The sequence below is a fragment of the Xiphophorus hellerii genome, chromosome 12 (assembly GCF_003331165.1).
Source record: "Xiphophorus hellerii strain 12219 chromosome 12, Xiphophorus_hellerii-4.1, whole genome shotgun sequence".
Taxonomy (NCBI): domain Eukaryota; kingdom Metazoa; phylum Chordata; class Actinopteri; order Cyprinodontiformes; family Poeciliidae; genus Xiphophorus; species Xiphophorus hellerii.
In genome coordinates, this window is record NC_045683.1 from 20,761,227 (window position 1) to 20,784,030 (window position 22,804).

Below are 22,804 nucleotides of genomic sequence, written 5' to 3' on the forward strand. Positions count from 1 at the left end.
TAGAGATGGCAAAAGAAACGTTGTGTTAAAGCCTGGAAGCTGCAGTCTTACACAGGAGTAAAAGCGATCCTGAAGCTTATCCAAACGACAGCTTTATCAGATGATGTATAGGCATCCTGTCCTTATATAGTATTACAATATCATGACTGTCATTACATAACAAAACCCTATGGCTTTCATTGAACCATATAAGGCACTGTGCTGCATTATGTGCCGAGTCCAGTAAGAAGGAGCAGAATGTCACCACATCCCAACACAGAGAAAGGATTACACATTACACACTTTGCTTCCTTTTTTTTATTATTATTATCTGCAAAATAAGCACGTTTAAACCATCGTTCATTTATGAATACATATCTAACGTTGTAGCTGATTTGAAACGCCTCACCCTTGAAATAACTGCGACGTGTTTTTTTTTTACCAAAGCGTGTACATCCAGTGAACCTGCGCGCCCGGGCCGCACTGCTCTGCTGTCCGCCTTGTTCCAGCAGGCAGGAGGAGGGAGGGCAGCAGCGCCCCGCGCATGCGCACATGCTTGTTTTTCACCCAAGCCTGTCGCTTAAAGTGAGCTGAAACCGGGGGTTTCCTTGTCTGTGACTGGAGACCATCAAGCAGGACAGGCAGATGAGAACAGCATCCAGTGCTGTTGATCACTTAGCTCAATGAACTGCTCAAAGAGAAGCCACTGATCGCGCCTGCTGCTTTTTGCAGGGCAGAGATACTTGATCAGTGTCTACAACAATCTGCATCCCCCCTTTTCCATTTTTTTTTATCCTTATGAGATTGTTTTTTTCGTAGACTTCTGCTCCAGAGCTCAAGGTCTCGCCTCCGCCATGGTGCTAGGAAAGGTGAAGAGCTTCATGGTGAGCTACGACTGCTTCAATGACAGCAACGTGCCGGTGTTCTCCAGCGGAGACTGCGTCTCGGGGAGGGTGGTGGTCGAGGTCACCGGGGAAATCCGCGTCAAGTCTCTCAAAATCCACGCCAAGGGCTTCGCAAAAGTTCGCTGGACCGAGTCGAGAAACGCTGGATCCAACACTGCCTACACCCAGAACTACACGGAAGAAGTGGAGTACCTGAATCACAAAGACATCTTAATTGGGCACTGAGAGAGGTAAGTTTCTGTCCGTGGTTTAAGCGAAGTTTGGTGGAAGCAGTGATGCTTCCCGGGGGTCATGGCTATAAAATGAACTAAATTACAGAATAATTGCGTGGCCTCTATCGCCTACAGATAGACATACTGGAGTCTTTTACTTTTTGCCAATCTCTCCTTCCTTTTTTCCTTCCTTGCTTGTTTGTAGTCAAGGTGTCAGAATGAATGACAGCATCTCTTAAAGCACGTATCTTTGTTTTTAACGCGCTTCTTGCGTGAAATGTAAATAAACGAAATGTTCCGCCACAGTAGAGCACATTGGACGCTTACAGTGACAAATGTTAAGTTTTTGTTGAGACGTTTTAGTCGGGAAACAACCTCGAAGTTTCCCCCTATTGTTCAAAGCGGTTCAATCCTGTTCAGAAAACTGGATTGAGAGTGGGCGGAGCCACGGCGCATCCCCTCCTTTGCTCGCCTGTGATTGGTGGAGAGGCTCTTACGTGTAGTCAATGACATCATGGTTTTGCAGAGTGACACACCACTCAGCAACTTTTTTCAATAAGGAAAACACCTGCAGAATATCACAGCGGAAGCTTGTTCAATCAAGTCTTTTAGCTTTTTGTGTGTAAGACACTTATGTTTCCCACATTCAGTGAAACTGTGGCGTTGTTTCCATCTGATGTAAATGTCCTCAGTACTCCGGAGTGGCTTTAGACAAGGAAATGAATGGAATTAAGCTAAATAATAATAACGACAACAACTAAATGCGTTGTGACGGCGTTCCGTGTACAATAAAGTGGTTAATTGTTAGAAATGTGCAATAGTTGGGGGTTGTAGTCTGCAGCACCGAGCCTGCAGCGCCGCGCCGCGCAGTGAATGCGCCCTGCGCGGCCGCTGAGAAGCTGCTCGCACCGGTTTAGGCCGGTCTCCTCCTGCTGGAGGCTGCCGTGTGAGTGACAGATCCGCACTTGTTTACCACTCTGCTGCTGCTGCTGGGGGGAGGGTGTGCTGAGCTGGCAGATACAGCTTAGCACAACTATCCTCTCACTAAAAACCGCATTAAGTTTTCGTTTTTACAAGCCTACAGAATCCCTTTTCTCCTTTTTATGGAGTGAAAATCCGAAACTTTCTGGTTCTGTTATGTGACGATGATGCGTTGCTTTGCCTACAAGCAAGTATGGAAAACAATATTTTGGCTTCAGTGCTTTTTGCCATTTCCTAAAAGGTAGAATTTAAATTTCTATAGATGGTTTTTACTTTGATTGGCACTCAAATCACATCCCTTATATAATTGATTATCAAACCCTCTTAAATTTTAATGACCCATCCATTACATATTTAAAATTTTTTCAAAAATATACACTTAAAGTAATAATGCAGGATAATATAAGTGTTTCTACAGAATGATTTCCCAAAATATCTACATTTTAAAAAGCTTACCGTAGCTATTTTGTTTTTATCTTTAAAGATTTGTAGTCTTTCTGTGTCATGACATCACCAAATTCTGCACAGGTGGCCTTAGTTGTCTTTGGCAAGCAGCGTTTGAAAGATTTGGGCATTGTTTTGGAAGCATTCAAGTTGGATTTAAATTTCTATTGAAAGAATCAATCTTATACTTTTCTAGATCATACTTTAATTCTGGCATTCCCAAATTGAAAGTTACCATTCACGCAGTTTCATGACTTGCAAAAGATGAATCAAACGACAACAAAAATAGCTAAAACTTAGATGTTTAATATTCAAACATTCTGAATGTATAAAAATTACAAAGCAATCTAGAAAACCGAGCTGGCAAAAGTATGGCTCTTTCAGATTAAAAAAATATTTAGAAGCCATGCAAATTATCTGGGGTATTTTGTTTTTTATTCGTACAAAGCACTATCATACATAATCAACCCTCTTTCTAATCATTCAACTTCTTTAATCTCCCATTTTTTAACATTTCTCTGCTGTTTGTCTCTCAATACAATAATTTTTTTCCAGACAGATTTAATTGTAAAACACGTTTATTCTCTTTTTGTCTCCCCCACCCTGTGTTTTTTTTTTGTTTTGTTTTGTTTTCTTTCCTGATATGATTTTTCAGATGCCTTCGTAGAGCATTTTGTCCAGGTATGGTATACATGTGTTTGGAATATTGTCCTCCTTGTTTTTCAGACGATGACAACTCAGAGGAAGGACTCACTACCATCCATGCAGGAAGGCATGAGTACGCATTCAGCCTCGAGCTTCCACAGACGTAAGTGGTCTGGTACAACGTGGAACCAACAGACCGTGGGTTCACTTTTCACCGTACTTGGATGAACGTTTGATTTTTGCCGTTTGTCTCAACCTTTTCTCTCCTCTCTGCGTCTCTCCTGCAGACCTCTGGCTACCTCTTTCGAAGGAAAGCATGGCAGCGTGCGCTACTGGGTAAAGGCAGAGCTGCACAGGCCATGGCTGCTGCCATTGAAGACCAAGAAGGAATTTACAGTCTTTGAGCACATTGACATCAACACTCCATTATTGCTGGTAAGCTCTTCTGAAATGACCCATAGTATTTTGTTTTTGACAAGCAGAAGGGATTTTTAAATGATTTTCTGCCCTTTCTTGTTCAGTCACCACAGGCTGGCACTGCAGACAAGACACTTTGCTGTTGGTTCTGCACCTCAGGTCCTATTTCCCTAAGTGCCAAAATTGAAAGAAAGGGATACACCCCAGGTGAGAATAAGATGGCAGCAAAACCACAGTTTTGTTTTTGTTCTCACATCATGCATACGTACAAATCCATTGGCTGCTTTTGTGACTGGAAAGACACCAGTTAACTTTTTTTTTTTTTTTAATCACACAGGAGAGTCGATTCAAATCTTCGCAGAGATCGAGAATTGCTCGTCCCGGATGGTGGTGCCAAAGGCGGCCATCTACCAGACCCAGACCTTCTATGCCAAAGGGAAGATGAAGGAGGTCAAGCAACTGGTCGCCAACCTGCGGGGAGAGTCTCTGTCGTCTGGCAAAACGGAGACCTGGAACGGCAAGATGCTGAAGATTCCTCCTGTTTCGCCCTCCATCCTGGACTGCAGCATCATCCGAGTGGAGTACTCTCTCATGGTGAGTGCCGGCCTGCGGTGTGTGGAGCGCTCTCTCGCGCTTTCCAGGCATTTGGTTCAAATGTCCAGAAATGACAGTCATGCAAACACAAGGATTTCTGCTTGCATAATGTTATTATCATCACCACCTATTTTCAGAACTGCTATCAGTATAGAATCAATATTTCCTAGTAGACACTATTTGTCCTGGCTCGGCTTAGACAGCCAGAGCTTGGACTGTACCCTCCACATGGCACTAAGAGCATTAGCCCAGAAACCTGGGAGCAACACCTGCCCTCTGGGTGCCTAATCTCATTACCCTTCGAGCAGTCATCATTCCAGCCTAAGCAACCGATTGCTAGACACTGACACACATATCTAAAATGTAATGTCAAGCTAATTACCTAGTCTTCACTCATTGCAAAACACAGAACTAATTAGTTTGCTTTACCTCTGATTGATCTTTAACACTGCTGTTGTGTACAGGTCTACGTGGACATACCGGGGGCAATAAACCTGTCCCTGAACTTACCCCTGGTCATCGGAACCATTCCTCTCCATCCATTTGGCTCCCGCACGTCCAGCGTCAGCAGCCAGTGCAGCATGACCTGGCTGAGCATGGGTCTACCAGAGAGGCCTGAAGGTAGATTCACTTGATGTTGTGATTGAAATGTACGTATCTGCTTTAGATAAATCAGGAATTCATTTTAAGACTTTACTCACAGCTCCTCCAAGCTATGCAGAAATTGTGACAGAAGAGCAGAGGCAGGGCCGCCTGGACGCCCAAGCGGTCCGAGAGGAACTAGAGGGTCCTCTTTTGGCCTATATTCACGAGTTCCGCTTCCAGCCCCCTCCTCTGTACTCTGAGGTAAGCAGCAAAAAAAACCAACAAAAAACATTTGATTGATTGTATTTCAGAAATGATCCATTCTCTTAAATAATCACCTGTTTTTCCTCTTTGTGTTTCTCCACACCAGATTGATCCTAACCCAGATCACTCCGGCTGTGCAGAGGAGCGCAGGCTCGATGCCTGTCCATCACGCTGAGCGTTTCTTGAAACTTACCCCGAGTGAGTCAGGGTACCTAAAGAAACCGCCTTGAAAGGCTGAACTTTGAACATTTTCTCAGATGACAACATTGACACAATGCTGTTGAGATCTGGAAAAAGCCGTGAGATCTGACCTACAAAAGACTTGCCCAACGTCGAGCTGGACGGGGCGACGCGTTCCGCCTTTTCCTCAGAAAAAGAAAAAGACTTCTCCGCTGTGGGGTTTCACTATCTTCCTGAGGAATATTCAGCCTGTGTGGAGGCTAGCAGTGGAGCCCTGGTGAGGAAGTTGGAAGAGAAGGAATCACCAAGGCTCAGCCTGCCAAGCTCCTCTTCAGCCTCAACTCTTCTGTATTTGTGGCACATTGAGGATATGGCTCCTTACACAAAGGGGGAAACTAACCATGTCCAGATTTCAGCAGAATCACTTTAAAAACATGGGATGATTGAAGGAAAGTAACTGTTCTAACAATTGTAGTCTGTATGAGTTAAGGCTTGCAGCAGTGGTTCAAAACAGAGCAAAGACTAATTCCTTTTGCCTCGTGGGGGATTTTTGTTTTGCACATTTTTGTTCTTTACTTGAGTTGGGTGGCTCTGTTTAAATTTTTTTTTTTTTTTTACATAAATCACTAATAGTTTGCTTTCAGTTTTGGAAAAGACCAGACCGGAAAAAGCAGACTGCAGGCTGAACAGTTGAGACTATCATCTGCAAAATGTTTGACTTTTGAAAACAAAAAAAAGACTGAAAAGAACGAAATGCACTGAATTTATTTTGAGCAGTTAACGATTTTTCCGTTTTTCAGTACATGGCGACTAATAAGTTACCTACGGTTTTTTATGTTTTTCTTTGCTATAAGTGTAGGTGGAAGCTGTTAAGTAAGGCGTTGCCTCCGTAGTTTGAACTCCCGTCTAGCTTCCTTCCTTTTGTGCTGCGTAGTTTCTGTTATTCTCTCTCTGTATCTTGAACTGCTAATAGCTTTTTCTGGGTGTTTGGTTCCAAGGTTGCTCTGGCTTTGGACTAGTGGGGTTGCAGTCCTGCTTTTGCCACTCAAAACGTAGCCGAAAAGATAAGTGTGTATTTTAGAGAGACTCAACCCTAACTGCCTGCAGCCCCTCCAGTCCTTGTGCCAGAGTATATCCGACTGGCATTACTGCCCTAAAAGCACTGTCTCAGGTGTGTGTGTGTGTGTGTTTTTGTTTTGTTTTTTTCACTTGCCAAGTGGTTTTAAAAAGTGGATTTTTTTATTGCACTGTTAAAACTTTTTTTTTTTAACTACCAAAATGAGAGAACAGTCTTGCAGACAAGCAAGACAACTTTTGAGATGAATCACATTCCCTTTTTGTCCTGCTGCACTTACTTACTGCATCCCAACCAACAGACTTTTTGCCAGACCAGTGAAACCACAATGCTAATGATAATATACAAGTACAGAATAAGGGGAACATGAAGTAAGAGGACTGTCTGCCTCTGTGCTGAAGAAGCAAACTCAGCACAAATGTAAAGCTGGAGACTGTGCTAAACCTCTATACAGGCTGGTCAGAACAAGTAGTAGTAGGAAAAATGAGTAATACATTGGTTTTCTAACTCATTTAATATAATAGACCACTTGTAATAGAGGTTTGACATGGTCATAAAAGACAAAAAGCAGCACTTTTTTTATAACAAAAAAAAAGTACAAATAAGCATTCAGTGGTGAAGGTCTGGTTGAAAACATAGGTACTAATAATGTAATAAAGAGGCTTTCAGTAAGGCAGTGCAGCTTAGGATATTAAAGCATTATTCACTATGTTTTAATGTTAGAAACCTAAGTTTACATTTTTTTTCTGTCTTTGAAACCTAGCTAACACTAGCTCGCTTGTGCACGCTTTTATCGAAATCCTTCTGGCAACTAAAGGAAACGGCTTCTGACAGTGACAGACAAACTGCAGAATGTTAATAAAGTGATCTTATCTCAGTGGCCTTGTTGCAGAGAAAGACCGTAACACGGTTCCTCGTTTCACTCGCCGTCTGCTCTAACCAATGTTCTCGTTTGTGTTTGTCCACGCCTGTATGTTCTTTGACCTTTCGGTGTTTATTCAAAAAGATGAAAAAGGGAAGAGAAAAAAAAAATGGTCCTTTTTTTTAAAAGTAAGTTTGATAAAGAATGAAACCTTGTCTATGATGATAAATGGTGAATATTATCTCTTTTTTTCCATTTTTGTGGGCATTCTTATTTTTTTTTTTCTTTTTTTTTTTACAACCATTTTAGTTTTTCTCCTGACTACCCTGATTTACCCCTCATCCCAGTTTGTGGGTGGCAGCTGTTGATCAGTGCCCCCCACCTCCCACACTCCACCCTCCCTGAGAAACACTTAGCAGACATAGGGTTGTAGACTAAACAATTCTTCAGTTGTAAACTTGTCTAAATGCAGTTTGCAGTCTTTTTTTTTTGTTTGTTTTTATCTTAGGGAAACTGCGGTATAGAATAAGCTTTCAGGTTTGGTCAGTACCATAGTCCATTTGGTTGGGCTTCAGAAGTAGTCCAGTGTCAAAACTAAGCTAAACTCCTGACCTAGTAATAAAGGCAGGAACTGAAATGTTCAGAGATTTAAAAAAAAGAAGAAGAAAACTTAGGTGAAGGGGTCTGAAACATTTTAGAAACGAAGTGCAATATTACTCACTGAATTTTCTTTATTCTCCATTTGTTTCTGTTTGTATCTTATTGTTTTGTCTGTTAATCATGATGATGTGTAGTTATTCTATGAATATACTATGTTCTGAATGATTTAACCTTTGTCTTGTTTTTCCTTTTGATTTAAATAAAAACTTTAAATTAAAACAAGCAGAGGCGGGTTTTTGTTTACATAATTACATAAATATCCTGCCCAAGTTTTCTTGTATCCTATAAACCCATGCACTCAAGAATATTTCTGTTTAATAATTGTGGTAAGTTTTTCATAACATATTTTTCACCCTGCCCTTTTATAGAAACACAGAGTTCGCATGAAACAATGATTAACCATTTCTCAATGATTGACGCAGATGGGAATATTTTTAAGTGGGTAGAGTTTTAGTACCTCAGGCCTCAAATCGCTTCAGAAATATGTGCCACACTGCCCCTAGTGGTGGTTTGAAAACAACACCTTTCACTGCTGAGTTGCATGAAAATACACTAAACTTAACACTACATTCTGTTATGAATGGCATAATATAATGATGTATTTAATTGTGTCAATCAAATGATCAAATTTGGATTCATGCTTTAGGTTAAGAGGGAAAATATTTATGCATGAGATGTTCAAGAAGAGTTGCAACAAGTTGTAGGAAAGAAAGTCAAAGAAGACTATTTATTTTTAGGAATAATTTACCTTAATCCTAGCGAACAGGTGGTAGAGTCAACTTTGACTATCTCCTGTAATATTAAGGCTGACGTTGAGGTTGACCATAACGTTTCAGACCGTTATTTGTTTTTGCTGCATCATTTGAAACAGAACATAGCTAATTTATAAATTATTTGTAAAATATATAACTGTGCAAAAGCAATCCACTCCCACCTACTTAAAAAAACACAGTTAGCTTATTTGTGGAGAATAATACATGTTTAAGAAAGAACATGCTGTTGCTGCTTCAGGAGGTGCTCTGCTCAAATGGATCCAAACGTAACATTTTGGTCTACATAGTTTGGTCAATGTTTCATTTATTAACGTTCAAAAGATTGATTTAAAGGAACTCAGTGTTCTAGTTGTTTTACAGTTTTCTGGAAGTTTGTTCCAGATTTGTGGTGCATAGAAGCTGAATGCTGCTTCTCCACATTTATGATGTCTAAAAACTCTTTTTTGTCAAATTAGTCTATGTAAACTTTACTCCAAATGGAGCAAGATGTCTCTTAATCTTTAAAATAAACTTTTCGTGTGAAGAACGTTAATTCAAATCTAATCAAATCAAAGCTTGAGGGAGGTTCTGTGATGACTCAGCATCACTGACCAAGCATTCAGTTTGCCTTTGTCCCCCCACGGCCTCCACCCTCAATCCCCTGGCCCCTTTTGACTTTTGTGGGCCCTTTGTGAACATTTGACCCCTGTACATTGAAAAAGAACCGGAGGAGGGTTCTTTTTCAATGTACAGGAGGGTTCGTTTTCAGAGTTTTGATTAGTAAATGCTGACACTAAATAAACCTCAGCTGTTTCCTCTCACCAGCTAATCCCACTTACACGAAGCCTTTGGTGATCCAGAACGTCCCAGCGGCTTGGCGTGACCAGGAACCATGAGTGTAGCTGAGGGAGGATTGGATGGAGGCCCCCTGAATGCCGGCCTACCGGTGCCACATCATCACTGTGACATAATAGAAATATACACACATGCAGCTCTGTACTGAAGCATGAACTCTCACAGCGATGTTAGCTCACGTGTTCCAGGAAACAGAGGAACAAGTTGTACAGCTACAGGCTCCAAAATGTTTGGAACAGATTTAAATCATCACACAGTGCCTGGATGAATGTGTGCAAAAACAACATTTTATGCAGTCTTACAAAGACTGAAATAAACGTAAACAACTCGAACATAAAACTTACAGTGAGGTTAGTGCTGAAAGGTAACAGCAGCTTTTTAATACAAAATGTTTCTGTTTAAAATAGAACTGATGGAGCCAGTGAGAATATGTGAAACATAATTTTGCTCTGAAGTGATAATGACTTCCAATAAATTAGATCTTTTTTAATAACACCTTTTAAGCATGTATTTAACACACTTTTCATTAAGCTGATATTTTTGTATTAAACCTGATGAGTTTAATACAAAAATACTGTACAACTGTAAACAGGAAACTCATCACAGTTAATAGAAATAAAGGTAAATTTGTCAGTGTGTGTGAAATTTATCCATATACTGTGCATGTCTGTGTTTAGTTGACAGTTCTTCAGCCTTGCTCTGAGCAAGTGGCGTTCTCAAACATAATGTCTGATGTTTGTCAGCCAAAAGAGAAACCAACTCGCCACGATGCCAAACAGGATTCCTGTCTGTTTACTTTATTAGAGCGAGAATTTACAGTAAATCAGGACAAAACCTGAACTTATGTCCTGCCTTCCTAAGCACTTGTCCATACGCTGTCAAATGGAAATAGCTGAGCGTCAGTTAAATGCGTGTCAACAACAGGTGTTGCACAGTATGCATCACTCATCGGTTTAAGACCTCTTGACTCTTAAGTCTGTCCTTCTATGAAAGATAGCCAAGTCTCGACCGTCTGACCCGAGCGTTCAGATTTATTATTTATACAAAGCATTGAAAATGCTCTTTGTTTTAACTCTGTAGTGAAGAGATCTAAATACACTGCCCGGATATTTTAAAGCAAAAAATAAATTAAATACAGGAAATATTTTGATAATGTTAATTGAAAGTAGATTTAAACATCTCTATTGTAGCTACCGGCGTTGTTGTGTTCCTTCATGTTTAGTCTAGGACAGGAACATGATAGCCAGAGTGACAGTGTGCTATGTTCCCATGCCAAGACCCCTGTCTCTGTCACGCCACACCCCCAGCATGGTGAGCATTCCCTTCCTCCAAACATCCTTTGCTTGCACTCTGCAGTCCAGTCCACCCATAGCCTGCATGTTTGCAACACAAACACAGCTTCAGACGTTTCAGACCTCACAGTTATTAGAGTCCAGAGAAGTCCTGCACAGTTTGCACCTCTGTGGGCATCATTAAAATAGAAGTAGTGAAAAGTGAACGCCTAGTAGGTCAGGACATTAAAGCAACTGTCAGGTGTCTTTTTATTATGCAAAGAAATATATGTGCGATCATCCTCAAACATGTTCTTGCAAATCCACATGGAGCTTCGGGGGAAGCTGCTAGTCGATGCTGGAACATACGTGAAATGCGAGTGATCCTTGCTGTCAACTTGATTTCTGGCATTTATGCTGCAAGCCTGCTGCACCAGAGAAACTGTGCAAGCCCTATTTATCAAGCTAGAGCTTGATAATAGCATCTGTCAGACCTTGTATGCGTTGAGAATCTTTTCAGAGCTGAGAATGGAAGCAACCCAGGCTTCCTTTTGAAGACGTCAGGCTTATTTTTTCCAAATGTCATTGACATTTGCATGTATATGTGAATCAATCATGTATTCAAAAAGTCTATAATGGAATGGCTTCAACTCAGTAATATTTAGACATTAGAGGAGAGATAAGTGAGATTTGTGGCTTGATAATTGATGTTCAGACACATGCTATTCAATCTTGAGCAAATTTTGCACCAAAGAAGATGCAAAAAAATCAGTCTGGTGATGCACAAAACTGGTTTCAGGCACTGCAAGCTCCAAAATATTGATAGATGTAAATTCACCACGAGCTGGTTAAACACTGTAGACTTGGTGAGGGGAGACAGTAGACAAATGCAAAAAACAACAACAACAACAACAAAAATAACAAAAACACTTTTCAGATTTGTGAATCTAAAGAAAATTGAAAATTATAAGTACTTTTTTGTCTGCTTCACAGTCATACTTTGTGACTTTGTATATCATAAATCCCAGTAAGGTACATGGGAACCTGTGGTAGTGACGTAGACAAACCTGACAAGGTATTAATGCTATGAAAACTCAGTAGAGGCTCTGTACCTCCAGTGTTCAAGGGTTTGGTCCTTAGTGGGGTTCGTATTGGACTCAAGTGTTCTCTAAAATGCCAACATATGAACCACATGCTCCAGTTGATATCTTGTTAAGTACTAAATTAATCATGTGTCTGCCTTCACTGCGTTATATAGTATCTGTAGATTCCTTCATTGGTGCAATCAGGCAAACAGACAATCATCCAGGAGAAAAGAAGCCAAGCAGTGAACAAAATTATCTCATCATCTGGTGGATTTATATCTCTTGTGGTTCAAATGATCCAACATTCCCCTTGAGGTGGAATATTAAGTCCTATTGATTCAATTTGTGGCAAGCCAACCAAAATACGGAGGGTCAAACTTGAAGTGTTTTTATGTAACCGTCTTCCCAGAGTCCTTGGTCTGGGCTCTGTTTCAGGGAGCAACAGGGCGAAGCCGAGGAGTGCTGTTTCATCGCTTGTCTTATTTTACCCTGCTGGTCCCCAGTGGAAGTTGTGACAGCTTCCTTTTTTTAGCCATGGCTGACTCATAGCATAGCTCCAAATACCCCCGCCCCTCCTCTCTCATGTTTTTTTTATTTATTTCCCTGCTCAGCTTTATTCCTCACTCTTTGTAGCCTCTCAGATTCTCCTGAGTCACAGGGAGAAGCCAACCATCACCCTCCCCAGCTTGGGAGTCTCGCTAGTGAAAAACAACAGGTGCAGATGGAGGGCCGGTGCAGAGGGCGGGCTGTCTGCTGGGAAGCGTGTCCAAACCTTTCTGTCATCTCGCACTGTTATTTCACCCCTCGGCCTCCAAGCATCCAATCTGTCACCTCTTTCCAATCTCTCTAAACTCTCTAACCCCTGTCTGCCTATCAGATCACCCCTCCGCCACTTCTCTACTTCTCTAGCTCTTATCTTTTCCCACACTTCTCCCAACAAACTGTATTTTTTTCCAGGCATATTACTAATTGTCCTCTACAATCTGTGCAGCACAAACTTATCACACTGATGTTGCGTTGATCCCTATTTTAGATAGACATAAATTAATTTTTCTTACGGTGGCGACTGTGGTAGGAGATGCCGGTTTGAATCCCTACTGTGTCTGTCTCAGTCATTGTATTCTTGGGCAATACACTTCACCCACTTTTACCTGCTGGTGGTGGTCAGAGGTTCCAGTGGCACCAGTGCATTGCAGCCCTGCTTCTGTCAGATTGCCCCAGGGCAGCTGGGGCTACAATGTAGCAGCTTTGGGGCACTCTGGACATGATAAACTGCTACACAAGTACAAGTATATATAAGTCAGCAATTCTTCCCGATGGGACAAAAGTAGAAACTTTTGGAAGGCATGTGTTTTGCTCCATATGGTGTAAACCCTACAGATCATTTCAGAAGAACATCAAGGTTGGAGTCAAACATGGTGGTGGCAGTGTAATGGTCTGAGGCTGTTTTGCTGCTTCAGCATTTGGAAGACTTTCCATAGTAAGTCAACAAACCTGGAATTAAGGATATTAGGGTTGTATAGCAGCAGGACAATGATCCAAAGCACATCAACAAGACCACCTCTCACTGCCTTAAAAGACAAAATCAAGGGTTTGGAGTGACCTTAGCAAAGCCAAGATTTATGAAGAAAATGGTTGACCTGGATATTGAAGTTTGTAACTGTGATGTGACAAAGCATCGTGTGTGTGATGTAAAGTCTCGTTGAGCATTAGACCATGCGTCACGTGACGTCATGATGTGGGATCATGAGGAACATTTGAAGTCATGATGGACGCCATGCTTAACAAGAAATGTTCCCTCATCCTGATATGGAAAACATTCAAAGCATGAAAACCAGACCCTGTTGAGAGTGTCAGTGGACTTCCAGAGAACCGCAGGGATCAAGAGGCTATGTTTGGCTTCATCATGCTGTTCCAGAGACTTCTGCTATTAATGGGGCGCAAGACAACAAAACATAAGACTTTCAGTTTCTCATCCTGTTAAATATGTTCCCAGATGTCCTCTAACATCAGCTCATGTTCCAGAAGTTTCCAACTGTCTGGTCTGGACCTGATCGGACATGGCTAGTATTTCCCCATAGATCTGTCTTTGTCCATTGGGTTACACTGACAGATAAACTACTTAGTCACCCTAAGTAGTTTGATGAAATTTGATGAAAGCAAAACATATTAATTATATAAAAAAGACAGCTCCTGAAATCTTAATGGGATTTAATTTGGCTTTATAATAACAAGGAACACAATGGTATTACACAAGAGATAAATGGGATAATATAATGAGCTAATCTTATTAAGCTGTGAAGACAAAGGGCTTACTCATTCCAAGGACTATCTGACATTTATAACATTGCTTTCTTTAATCAGACTCCTTATAAAATATCCTGTTTTACTTTTACTTTCTCCTCTCTCTCTCAGGCTTATACAACTTCTGACTCTCCCGCCCATTTCTGACCCACTTATCAGGACTGCTCTTCCAGGGTCCTGTTATCCTGAGGTCAGGGATTCTGTTTCATTCAACATAAATATATCAACCAATAAGAAAACAGTGGGAGCAATCCCAACAAATATTGTATTTTGTTTTGTCCCCTGAATCCACAACAAGCCTTTCTTTAGTACATTCATTTTTTTTTTTTGCATTAGTTTTTTCTTTGTTGCTGTTGTCATAATGACCTAGTTCCTTTGTTTAAGAAATACATGCATGAACAAAGACCAAATCATTTTAGGACAAGGGCAGCCCTGCTCTGGTTTGCACCAGTTCTGTGACTCATTTTAATCTCCTTAAAGCGACTTCCAAAAAAAATAAAAAATAAAAAAGGTCTCATTTTTTCTGAGTCAGTTTTTGGCACCTCATCTCTTTTCCCTCCAAACGAGATCTGCAGCACCGAGTGCTGTGCTGAGCAGGCGGAGAGGAATGTGTGACACATAAATGAAATTGCTCCCTGACCAACACACACTGCAAGTTCAGACTCTCCTTTTTTTTCATAGCAAGCTACGAGTCATCCAGGCTGCTTAGTAATCACATTAATCAAGTAGTTTTTTTCATTTTATTCTTGATCATTTTATTTTTTGCATTTCTTTTCGCAAATCAAACACAAATCACAACCAAAATAAAAACCAAACAAAATGGAATTAATACAGAAGTAGAAATCAAGGAAGGCTTGAATCCCTGTCAATGGCAAAAGCAAAAGGTATAGACAGTAAAGGTTTAGATGGAGGGTCATCTTTTTATATCTACACTGCTTGCACTATACAGCGTTATAAAATCAAAATCAATCAGCTGGATCTTTTCTTTATATTTCTACAAAAAATGTTTTCACACTCTAAAATTCTCCACAACTTTCTGGTGTGGACCTTAATCTTCCTTATCCAGTTTGTTCACTAATGCTCTCCAACAAACCTCTGAGTCCTCCATAGAATAACTTTACTGTTACTGAGATAAAATTATACACGTCACGTAGGTGCCAACTGGTTTAACTTGATTTCATTTAGAGGTATTGGCGTAAAAGGAGGATAAATGCAAATGCATGCCACACTTTTCAGATGTTTACTTACACGAAAAGATTTTTAAAAACCGTGCAAGATGCATGTTCCTTTCACAGCCATCTTTGTGCTGGTCTGCGACTGCCACACAAAATCCCAGCAGAAGACGTTGTAGTTCATGTATGCAACCTGACAAAATGTGGAAAAGCTTTTCACGTTGTAGCTGCTGGCTAAAAATAAAGTTTGACTTCTAAGGAATGAGGCCACTCGCCCCATTAAACAAGCCCTGAAAACATTAAGTGACCCATAAGTTCCACAAATAATCTACTAAATTAAAACTTCGATGAAATTGGTAAAACACCCTGTGACTGGGAATGAAAAAAGTAGGGAACTTGCAAAAACAATATGTATGAAGTCAAAAACATTATTACATTAAGCGTGAATGAAGATTCTATTCTAAATGTGTTATTTTGCATAAACACACGATGGTAAAGCGTCGGACATCCCTCTTTCAGGAGGTTTTCCTTCATCGTCCTCTAAAGCTGTAAGTACGAAGCAACAGGTGGAGTCTGCAAACATCATAACCTGCGAAGCATGCAGCATATAAAAAGAAGCTCACGTTAACTTTTCCTGGGAAACATTTTCATGGTACTAATCGAGTGTGAATTGTTAAAGTGTGAAGGGCGTTTTTCAAAGCAGTAAACGTTTTAGAGGATAATTCAAGAACAATCTTGGTGTAAGTAACAAAATCTAAACTGAACAGCGACTATTTTTCATCAAACAAGTGCCTTTGTTTGACTTGGTCAGCCGTCTAGCCTCGCTTCCAACTCTGACTGCCTTGTTTCTGACATTTCACTAACTCCCAACAATAAGTGACATTGTTCATAGCCTGGACTGACCCACAGCCATTGAAATGCTGGATCAAACCAGCTGGATCTGGCTGAACACACGCAGAGGAACTCGTGTGACGTGGTGAATTTCTCCCTCTGATGTATCACTTCCTTTGATTTGTAAAAGCCACAAAGCTTTTTACTGAGGTCACCACTCGTTCTTCTCTGAAGTGACCGTCCTGCTTCCCTTCTTCTTTGCCTCACTGATGTTGGGCATAGTATTCACACCGCTTTAACTTCTCTAAAATTTGTCACATTGCAAACACACGCTTCAACGGATTCTTAGGGAGGATTTGCACGTTAGACCAAACACAAAGCATCTGTGAAGTGGAAGCAAAACTCTGTGAGAGTTTGAAAAGTTTTCATAAATAAAGAAATTCACCTCCTCTGAGTCAATTCTTCTTTGCCAAGAAGCTCTTGCTCAGTCAGACTGGACGAGGAGGCGGCATGGGAACACAAATTTTCAAGCCTTGCCAAAGATTCTCAACTGTATTTAGTTCCTGTTTGATCAACTTTGTGGCTGTGTGTTTTTGATCACTCTCCTGCTGGAAGGTCGACTTTCTCCCCATTTTCAACCAAACCAGGAAATACATCTTCACACCCTCTCTCATCAGCCTCTTTGCTTGTGCAAAGAAAACCCTCTCCACAGCATGGTGCTGCCATCACCGTGCTTTACAGTGGGGAGGTTGTGTCACACATAATTTGAAAGTGGGTTCTCCCCAACAAATCTCCCAAGACTTCACAGAGCAAAATGTATACAGATTTGATGTCTGTTCATATCACATAAAATTACTAAAAAATATGCAAAAATTTCTTGTATCATTAAAATTTTGGGAAAAAGTCAAAGGAAATAATTTTTTACGCTGTGAGGCTACCGTGAGAGCGAGAAATAATTTTTGGACTTGGACAAACAATTTATTTATGCTCACAATGCAATGTATTCACGGTACTCTCATGACACACACACTTGTAACTTCAAACGTTTTTCATTTTTAAACTTTCTTCTATGCCATCTTTTTAAAACGACACTTGCTGAGCTCCTCAGAGATCGTGACGAGTCGGCTTATCTCTCTCCCACATGTATCGGGTTGTCACAGCAGAAGCATCTTGTGGGTGATAAACAAAAACTGGTTTCAGCCTGATGGACTAAGTGACGCAGAGAGAGAGAGAGAGAAGACAAAGACAGAAACAGAGTGGGATAAGAAAGTTATATAAATGCTGGATCGTGGCCCAGAGCGAGGTCTACTCTTCCAGAGATACTCAGTAACTAGTTCCTTATTTAAACAACTCATTACAACCAGTATTTCCTCAAAGATAAATCACGAAACAGACAAAGCACAAATCATTCGAACAAAACAAATAAGTACATTTGATGTTACACCACACAAACTGTATGTACACCCCTACATGGCTGCACATGAAAGGACTCCCTGATAATGATGCATAGACACAGAGGAGACCGACTAGCTGTCCTGCCAAACAGACAGCATAGTGATAACATGACAAATGTCATTGGCAGGCACGAACCACTCCATCCACTCCTGCTGGCGAGGCACAATCCTGCATTCACACTCTCTGGTTAGCCTCCAAAATGGACTGCATTACTTCTCACCTTTCTGAATCAGACACTATTATAAAATATGGACCTCAAAACCGCAACAATAGAGCAAATAAAATCCTTACATTTTTATTTACTTTTGTTTATTGTTATACTTCTGTGCAGTTGAAGCCGGAGCGGTCAGAGTGACAGCCTGCTTCGTGTACGTCAACGGGCCAAGGCAGATCATTCCATCGCAACACACAGATATCCTCTTATATTCTGCCTGACTACTGGAAACGCTGCATGGATATTGTGAAATATCTCGTCATCTGATCTGGAGTTGGTTTTCCTGACCTGAGTTTCTCACTGCCATCACCAAGGTAACACATAAATGATGTAATTTCTGAATAACTTAATCAAAGTTAGCTCGGCTTACTGTTTGCCAAACATAATTTGTTAAGCCTTAATAAGTACGTTAATGAATAGAATCAGTCAAATTCTTTTGTGTGTGACGTAAGACAGGTATATAACTTTGATAATACAGTATGTTGTCTCTGGTGGAAAAAAAACTGATCTTTTATTATCTGTTTAGCTTTTTTTTATTTCAGAAGCATACGTTAGGCCATCCAAATTAGCTTCTAAGTTACTGTAAAAAGCAACGTCCTTTCACGGTCATCTAAAAATAAACACTTCTTTAAAGGTTTGATGCTGTGTGACACTCCTGACACATCCTCCTTAAGTAGTTGTTGATGTCAGGAACACCTGTGTGCTGGCCTTGAGTGCCGTGTAAGTGATGGTAAATGACAAAACGACTTGGAAGAAAAGCACTCTGATCTCACTACAGAAAAGGTCATCTTCTCCCATGTTAATCAGGGGCAATATAACGTCCACACACACACACACACCAACACACACATAGTGATAGAAGTACATATTTACATCATGCCCCCACTGAACTTCTTGTCTGTTTTTGCTTCCAGATGGGCTGTGTGGTGTTGGGTACATTGCCTAAACATATGCAAACTCATCCCGTCGCTCCGATCTATTGTCAGCCTGTTTACTTCAACTCTCTTGGAGCCACTCTGTTCTCTCTCTGCACATTATTAAAGTTCTGCATATATGAACGATGCTTCTGCTCCTTCTGGGTCAAAGCTGTTTTTACTCTGAGGTGTTTTTTTTCCAGGAAGGCTGTCAGGAGCGTGGGGAATGTCTTGAGAGAAAAAGTGCCATGTGTGCAATACGCTGGTTTACAAAGTTTTACGAGGAGAGAGTAACTTCTGTCGTCAAGAAATCTATAAGCAGCTTCTACAATTATAGTAAGGCACATATTCTGTGAAAAAAAAAAATCAAGCTCCTCTGCCTCTTCCCTGTGGCTCTACTGCCATCTGCAGAAATACCCCTGTTTCCTATACCCACAGTGGAGCCTGCACTGGATGTGCAAGCAAGTTTGCATGACAGATTAACACTTTTCCTGCTATTTTTATTTATTTATTTTTTACAATTTTCTGCCATTAGCGCATTGAGCAGCGCGTACATGACCATGATTGACAGAGTTCAGACCTTCCTCCTGAATCTGATTGGCTGTTTCTGACTGAGTGCATTTCTGCAGATGGAAGCACAGGAATAGGACCACAGGGAGACACAAGAGAAGCTTTGGTAACACTTTATTTGAAGGGTGTGTAAACGTCTGACATCTGTCACAATCATGGAGCATTTATGAATGTTTGACTGTTGTCATGGAGTGTCATTTGGTAAATAATGACATTTTTAAAGCATAGTTGCATTAAAAGTTGCATTAAAAGAGCACTAAAGGTGAAAACTTTGCATTATTCTGTAAATAATGACACTTTTAAAGCAAGGTTGCATTAAAAGTTGCATTAAGTGTTATTATTTACCAAATGACACTTCATTACGGCAGTCATAAACGTTTACGAAGACCGCTTCATGTTCATGACAGGTGTTACGTCATGTTTATGACAGTGTCATGTCAGTTTTATGCACACCACTTTAACTCACGTTACCAAAGCTGCTTTTTTGCACAGATTATCTGTCTCATACCATGCTGCCACAACATAGTGACAATTTTAACAAACGTGTAAAAGCATATTTTTATAAAAGTTGCCCACTGCCGATTAAGATTTTGGTCAATTTCGACAATATACTTCTTTAAAATTCAGTGCATTTTATTGGGGTTGTATTTGCCCCAGATGTTTGGCAGAGAACACTAGTGAACAAACAACTTCATAAATATCAGGGAGCTCATCAGATGATTCATGTCCCTGTCATAAATCAAAGAGATAAAGATGTGGAGAGATTTGTTGTTATGGGTGACAAAGCAATATTACTAGCAAGCGATACAACACAACTGCAAACTTATCAACACCTAGCTGTGTAGTTACTGTACACTTTGACATGACACACATGTGGAAGAAGGTGGTATATATATGAGAAAAAGATTTCATAACCACCCAGAAGCACGTTGGTGCCAGCATCACACGGATGAGATGGGAGATGGATTTGCAGAATATTAAGAAATCTCCTCTCTTTTCTTTTACTTTACATTGTGCACACTACCGAGTGTTTGACTATCAAATAAAATCCCAGCACAGTACAGTGAAGTTTGTGACCGCAAGAAAAAATAAAAACAGACTTCAGGTAAATAGTTTTGCGAAACAACAAGGGGGAAAAAACAAGCCTGATCCCTTTGTATTCATAGAAACACATTTTGGAGTCTAAGTAATATCCATTGCATTTATCTTTTGTTGTAACAGAAAAAAATATGTCCAAGAAAGAAGATATAACAGAAGCATTATCAGGTTACTGAAGTTCACACCTGTTTCAATGAATCTTACAATGACTATTGTCATGAAAACTGGCACAACTCAATAAAAGTCATACAAATAAACACAATGCTGTTTTTGCTCATCTGTAAAACCTAATCTCCTGAGTCTTTTTCACTTTCTGTTTTTTGTGGGAGGATCATATTTGACACACCTCCCCTTGAGCATGTGGTAATAAAGCGAGAGGCAGGAGAGCTGTGTCATAATCCCAGGGTTCATAGCAACAGATTGTGTTGCAGATTTAGATTTAACTGGTTGTTTGCTCTCTTGTCTCTGTCACTATCACTCAGGTTAAAAATGGATGCAAACACAATCACACAGACAGACAGTTGGTATCTCTTGGGATAATTTTTAATAAGTTGAATCATCAAGTGTATTGCTGCCATTTTTGTTTGGGTTGATGATTTCAGAAATTGCGCTAAAGATCTCGTCTTTTTCTGCAGCAACCGCGATTCACTTTGAAGCGTCACTGACTATTAGATTTCTAGCAAAGACAACATGAGAGTTGTGCAGAACATGCAAGTACATGTGCTTTTACACACATGAAAACACAAAATGTTACTGATCTGCAGAGCTCATAAACTGCTTTCATCATGGGTCAATTCAAGCTTCAGAAGATAAGCCTTGTCTGCAGTGCAACACTTGATCTTTCTCCGACGCAAAATCCATAAGTAACAACTTACTGCTAATGTATGCCGTAAGATATGCTTTAGAGACTTTTTCTCTAAGTGCAGTTCTGCAAACATTGCAACGTTGTTTACATTGCCTGCATTATATCTAATTAATGAAAAACAAATCATGACAATGAATATATGATGGAAATATATACAGTCATTTAGATATGAGGCTTAAATAAGACATAGCACTTATCAGCTTGCAAAGTCACCATGTTTCTTAATTAGAAGTGTTTCTTGGAAATGCTAAATGACCATAAAGAGTTCGGCCTGCGCTGACATTGGAACAGTTGCTGCTTGGGAAAATAAACCAGTAGGCTGCAGCTGTTTATACGGTGAATGCTACTTTCTTCAACGATGAACTTGCTCCTTTTCCTTAGTGCTGCATGTTTCTGCATGCATTTTTTAAAAATGATTTAATCATCCCTAAAACCAGACAGAAAAGACCTGTTCATAAATTAATGCTGTGCTCAGATTTTTCTTCTTTTCTTTTTTTTACAATTGTATGAGAAATTTTCTCCAACCTTTCAGGGTGGACTAAACTTTTTCCTGTTCTCTCTAGGTTGTAAAACTGCCTCAAATGAGGATTAAAAAAAGAGTTTAATGTGTGTTGAGCAGGATCAATTTATTTTATTGATCTTGGACCACTAAAAAATGGCTCCGATTCCCATGAAGGTAATCTTAGTGCACCATGAGTAGAAGTAAACACTTCTCACTGGTGTCCCTGTCATAAATCTTCCTACCTGCTTCAGTGTAATCTGATCATGACCTTGGACATCTTCCACAGGCCTGGAGTTGCTGTAATTACTAAGGTGCTTTTTCAGTAGAGCTATGTGGTTGTTTTCTAGTGTTTCCTTCAGAAAAAAAAAACAAAAAACCACAAAACATGTTGGTGGCAGGATTAACCTGCCACCAACAGGTGGAACATTACGTACGAGAAACGTAATGTATTCTCGAAGTCAGAAAGTATTTAAAAAATGATTTGGACATGCAAAGCTGGTAGAGAAACGCTGCCAAAAGTGCTGAGCCTGTAAGTGCGATGAAAGATGTTTCTGCAAAACATTGACTCAGGCAGGCTTAACACAAATGTCTTTGATTTTTACTTGTAAAACGTTTTGAAACCCCTCCATCACTTTCTACCAATACATACTTTTTCACTGATTCGTGTTTCTCTTTCACATAAATTCTAAGAAAAAAACTCTTAAGTTTGTAGATATGACCTGGAGGTTAAAAAAAAGTAAAAAAAAAAAACTAGCTCAACGGGTGTCAATGCTTGCAAGGTGATGTAACAGATGTTTTTTGAGGTCAGAGGTTAAAATGTGCACAGGTATATTCCACAGAGGCGGAAGGCTACTGGAAGAACTCAAGTGGCGTATTTGATTTGATTTTCACAGCTACTGACTTCTTATTGAGTAATTTAAGGATAATTTACTCAATTATTTGAGTAAAACAGTCAGCTTTCTCTTTCACGGTCTTAAATCAGCTTGAAATCCTGATTTCAAAAGATTCAAACGCTTACGCTTTACACTCCAAAGACACTTGCGGGACAGTCTGTGAAATTCCACCGTAGAGCTCGTCATTTTTCAAAGCCGTCTGTCATGAGTGAGTGACGCC

General features: G+C 40.2%; 1 protein-coding gene and 1 long non-coding RNA gene across 3 annotated transcripts; both read left to right on the forward strand.

Moving 5' to 3' along the window:
* Positions 1–567: 567 nt before the first annotated feature.
* arrdc3a (arrestin domain containing 3a) lies at positions 568–8,025 on the forward strand. Its single transcript, XM_032577465.1, is given in 8 exon segments — positions 568–1,131; positions 3,248–3,329; positions 3,454–3,601; positions 3,688–3,790; positions 3,921–4,177; positions 4,642–4,798; positions 4,881–5,023; positions 5,133–8,025. Coding segments are annotated over 8 exon segments (1,257 nt in total). The 5' UTR covers positions 568–833; the 3' UTR covers positions 5,202–8,025.
* Positions 8,026–16,915: 8,890 nt separating this feature from the next.
* LOC116730076 (uncharacterized) lies at positions 16,916–20,359 on the forward strand. 2 transcript variants are annotated; one of them, XR_004341251.1, is made up of 3 exons: positions 16,916–17,714; positions 17,860–18,056; positions 18,657–20,359. It is a non-coding gene; the product is annotated as an uncharacterized LOC116730076 (long non-coding RNA). The 2 variants fall into 2 exon arrangements; XR_004341250.1 differs by lacking the exon at positions 16,916–17,714 and having other exon boundaries at positions 17,722–18,056.
* The last annotated feature ends 2,445 nt before the right edge of the window (positions 20,360–22,804 follow it).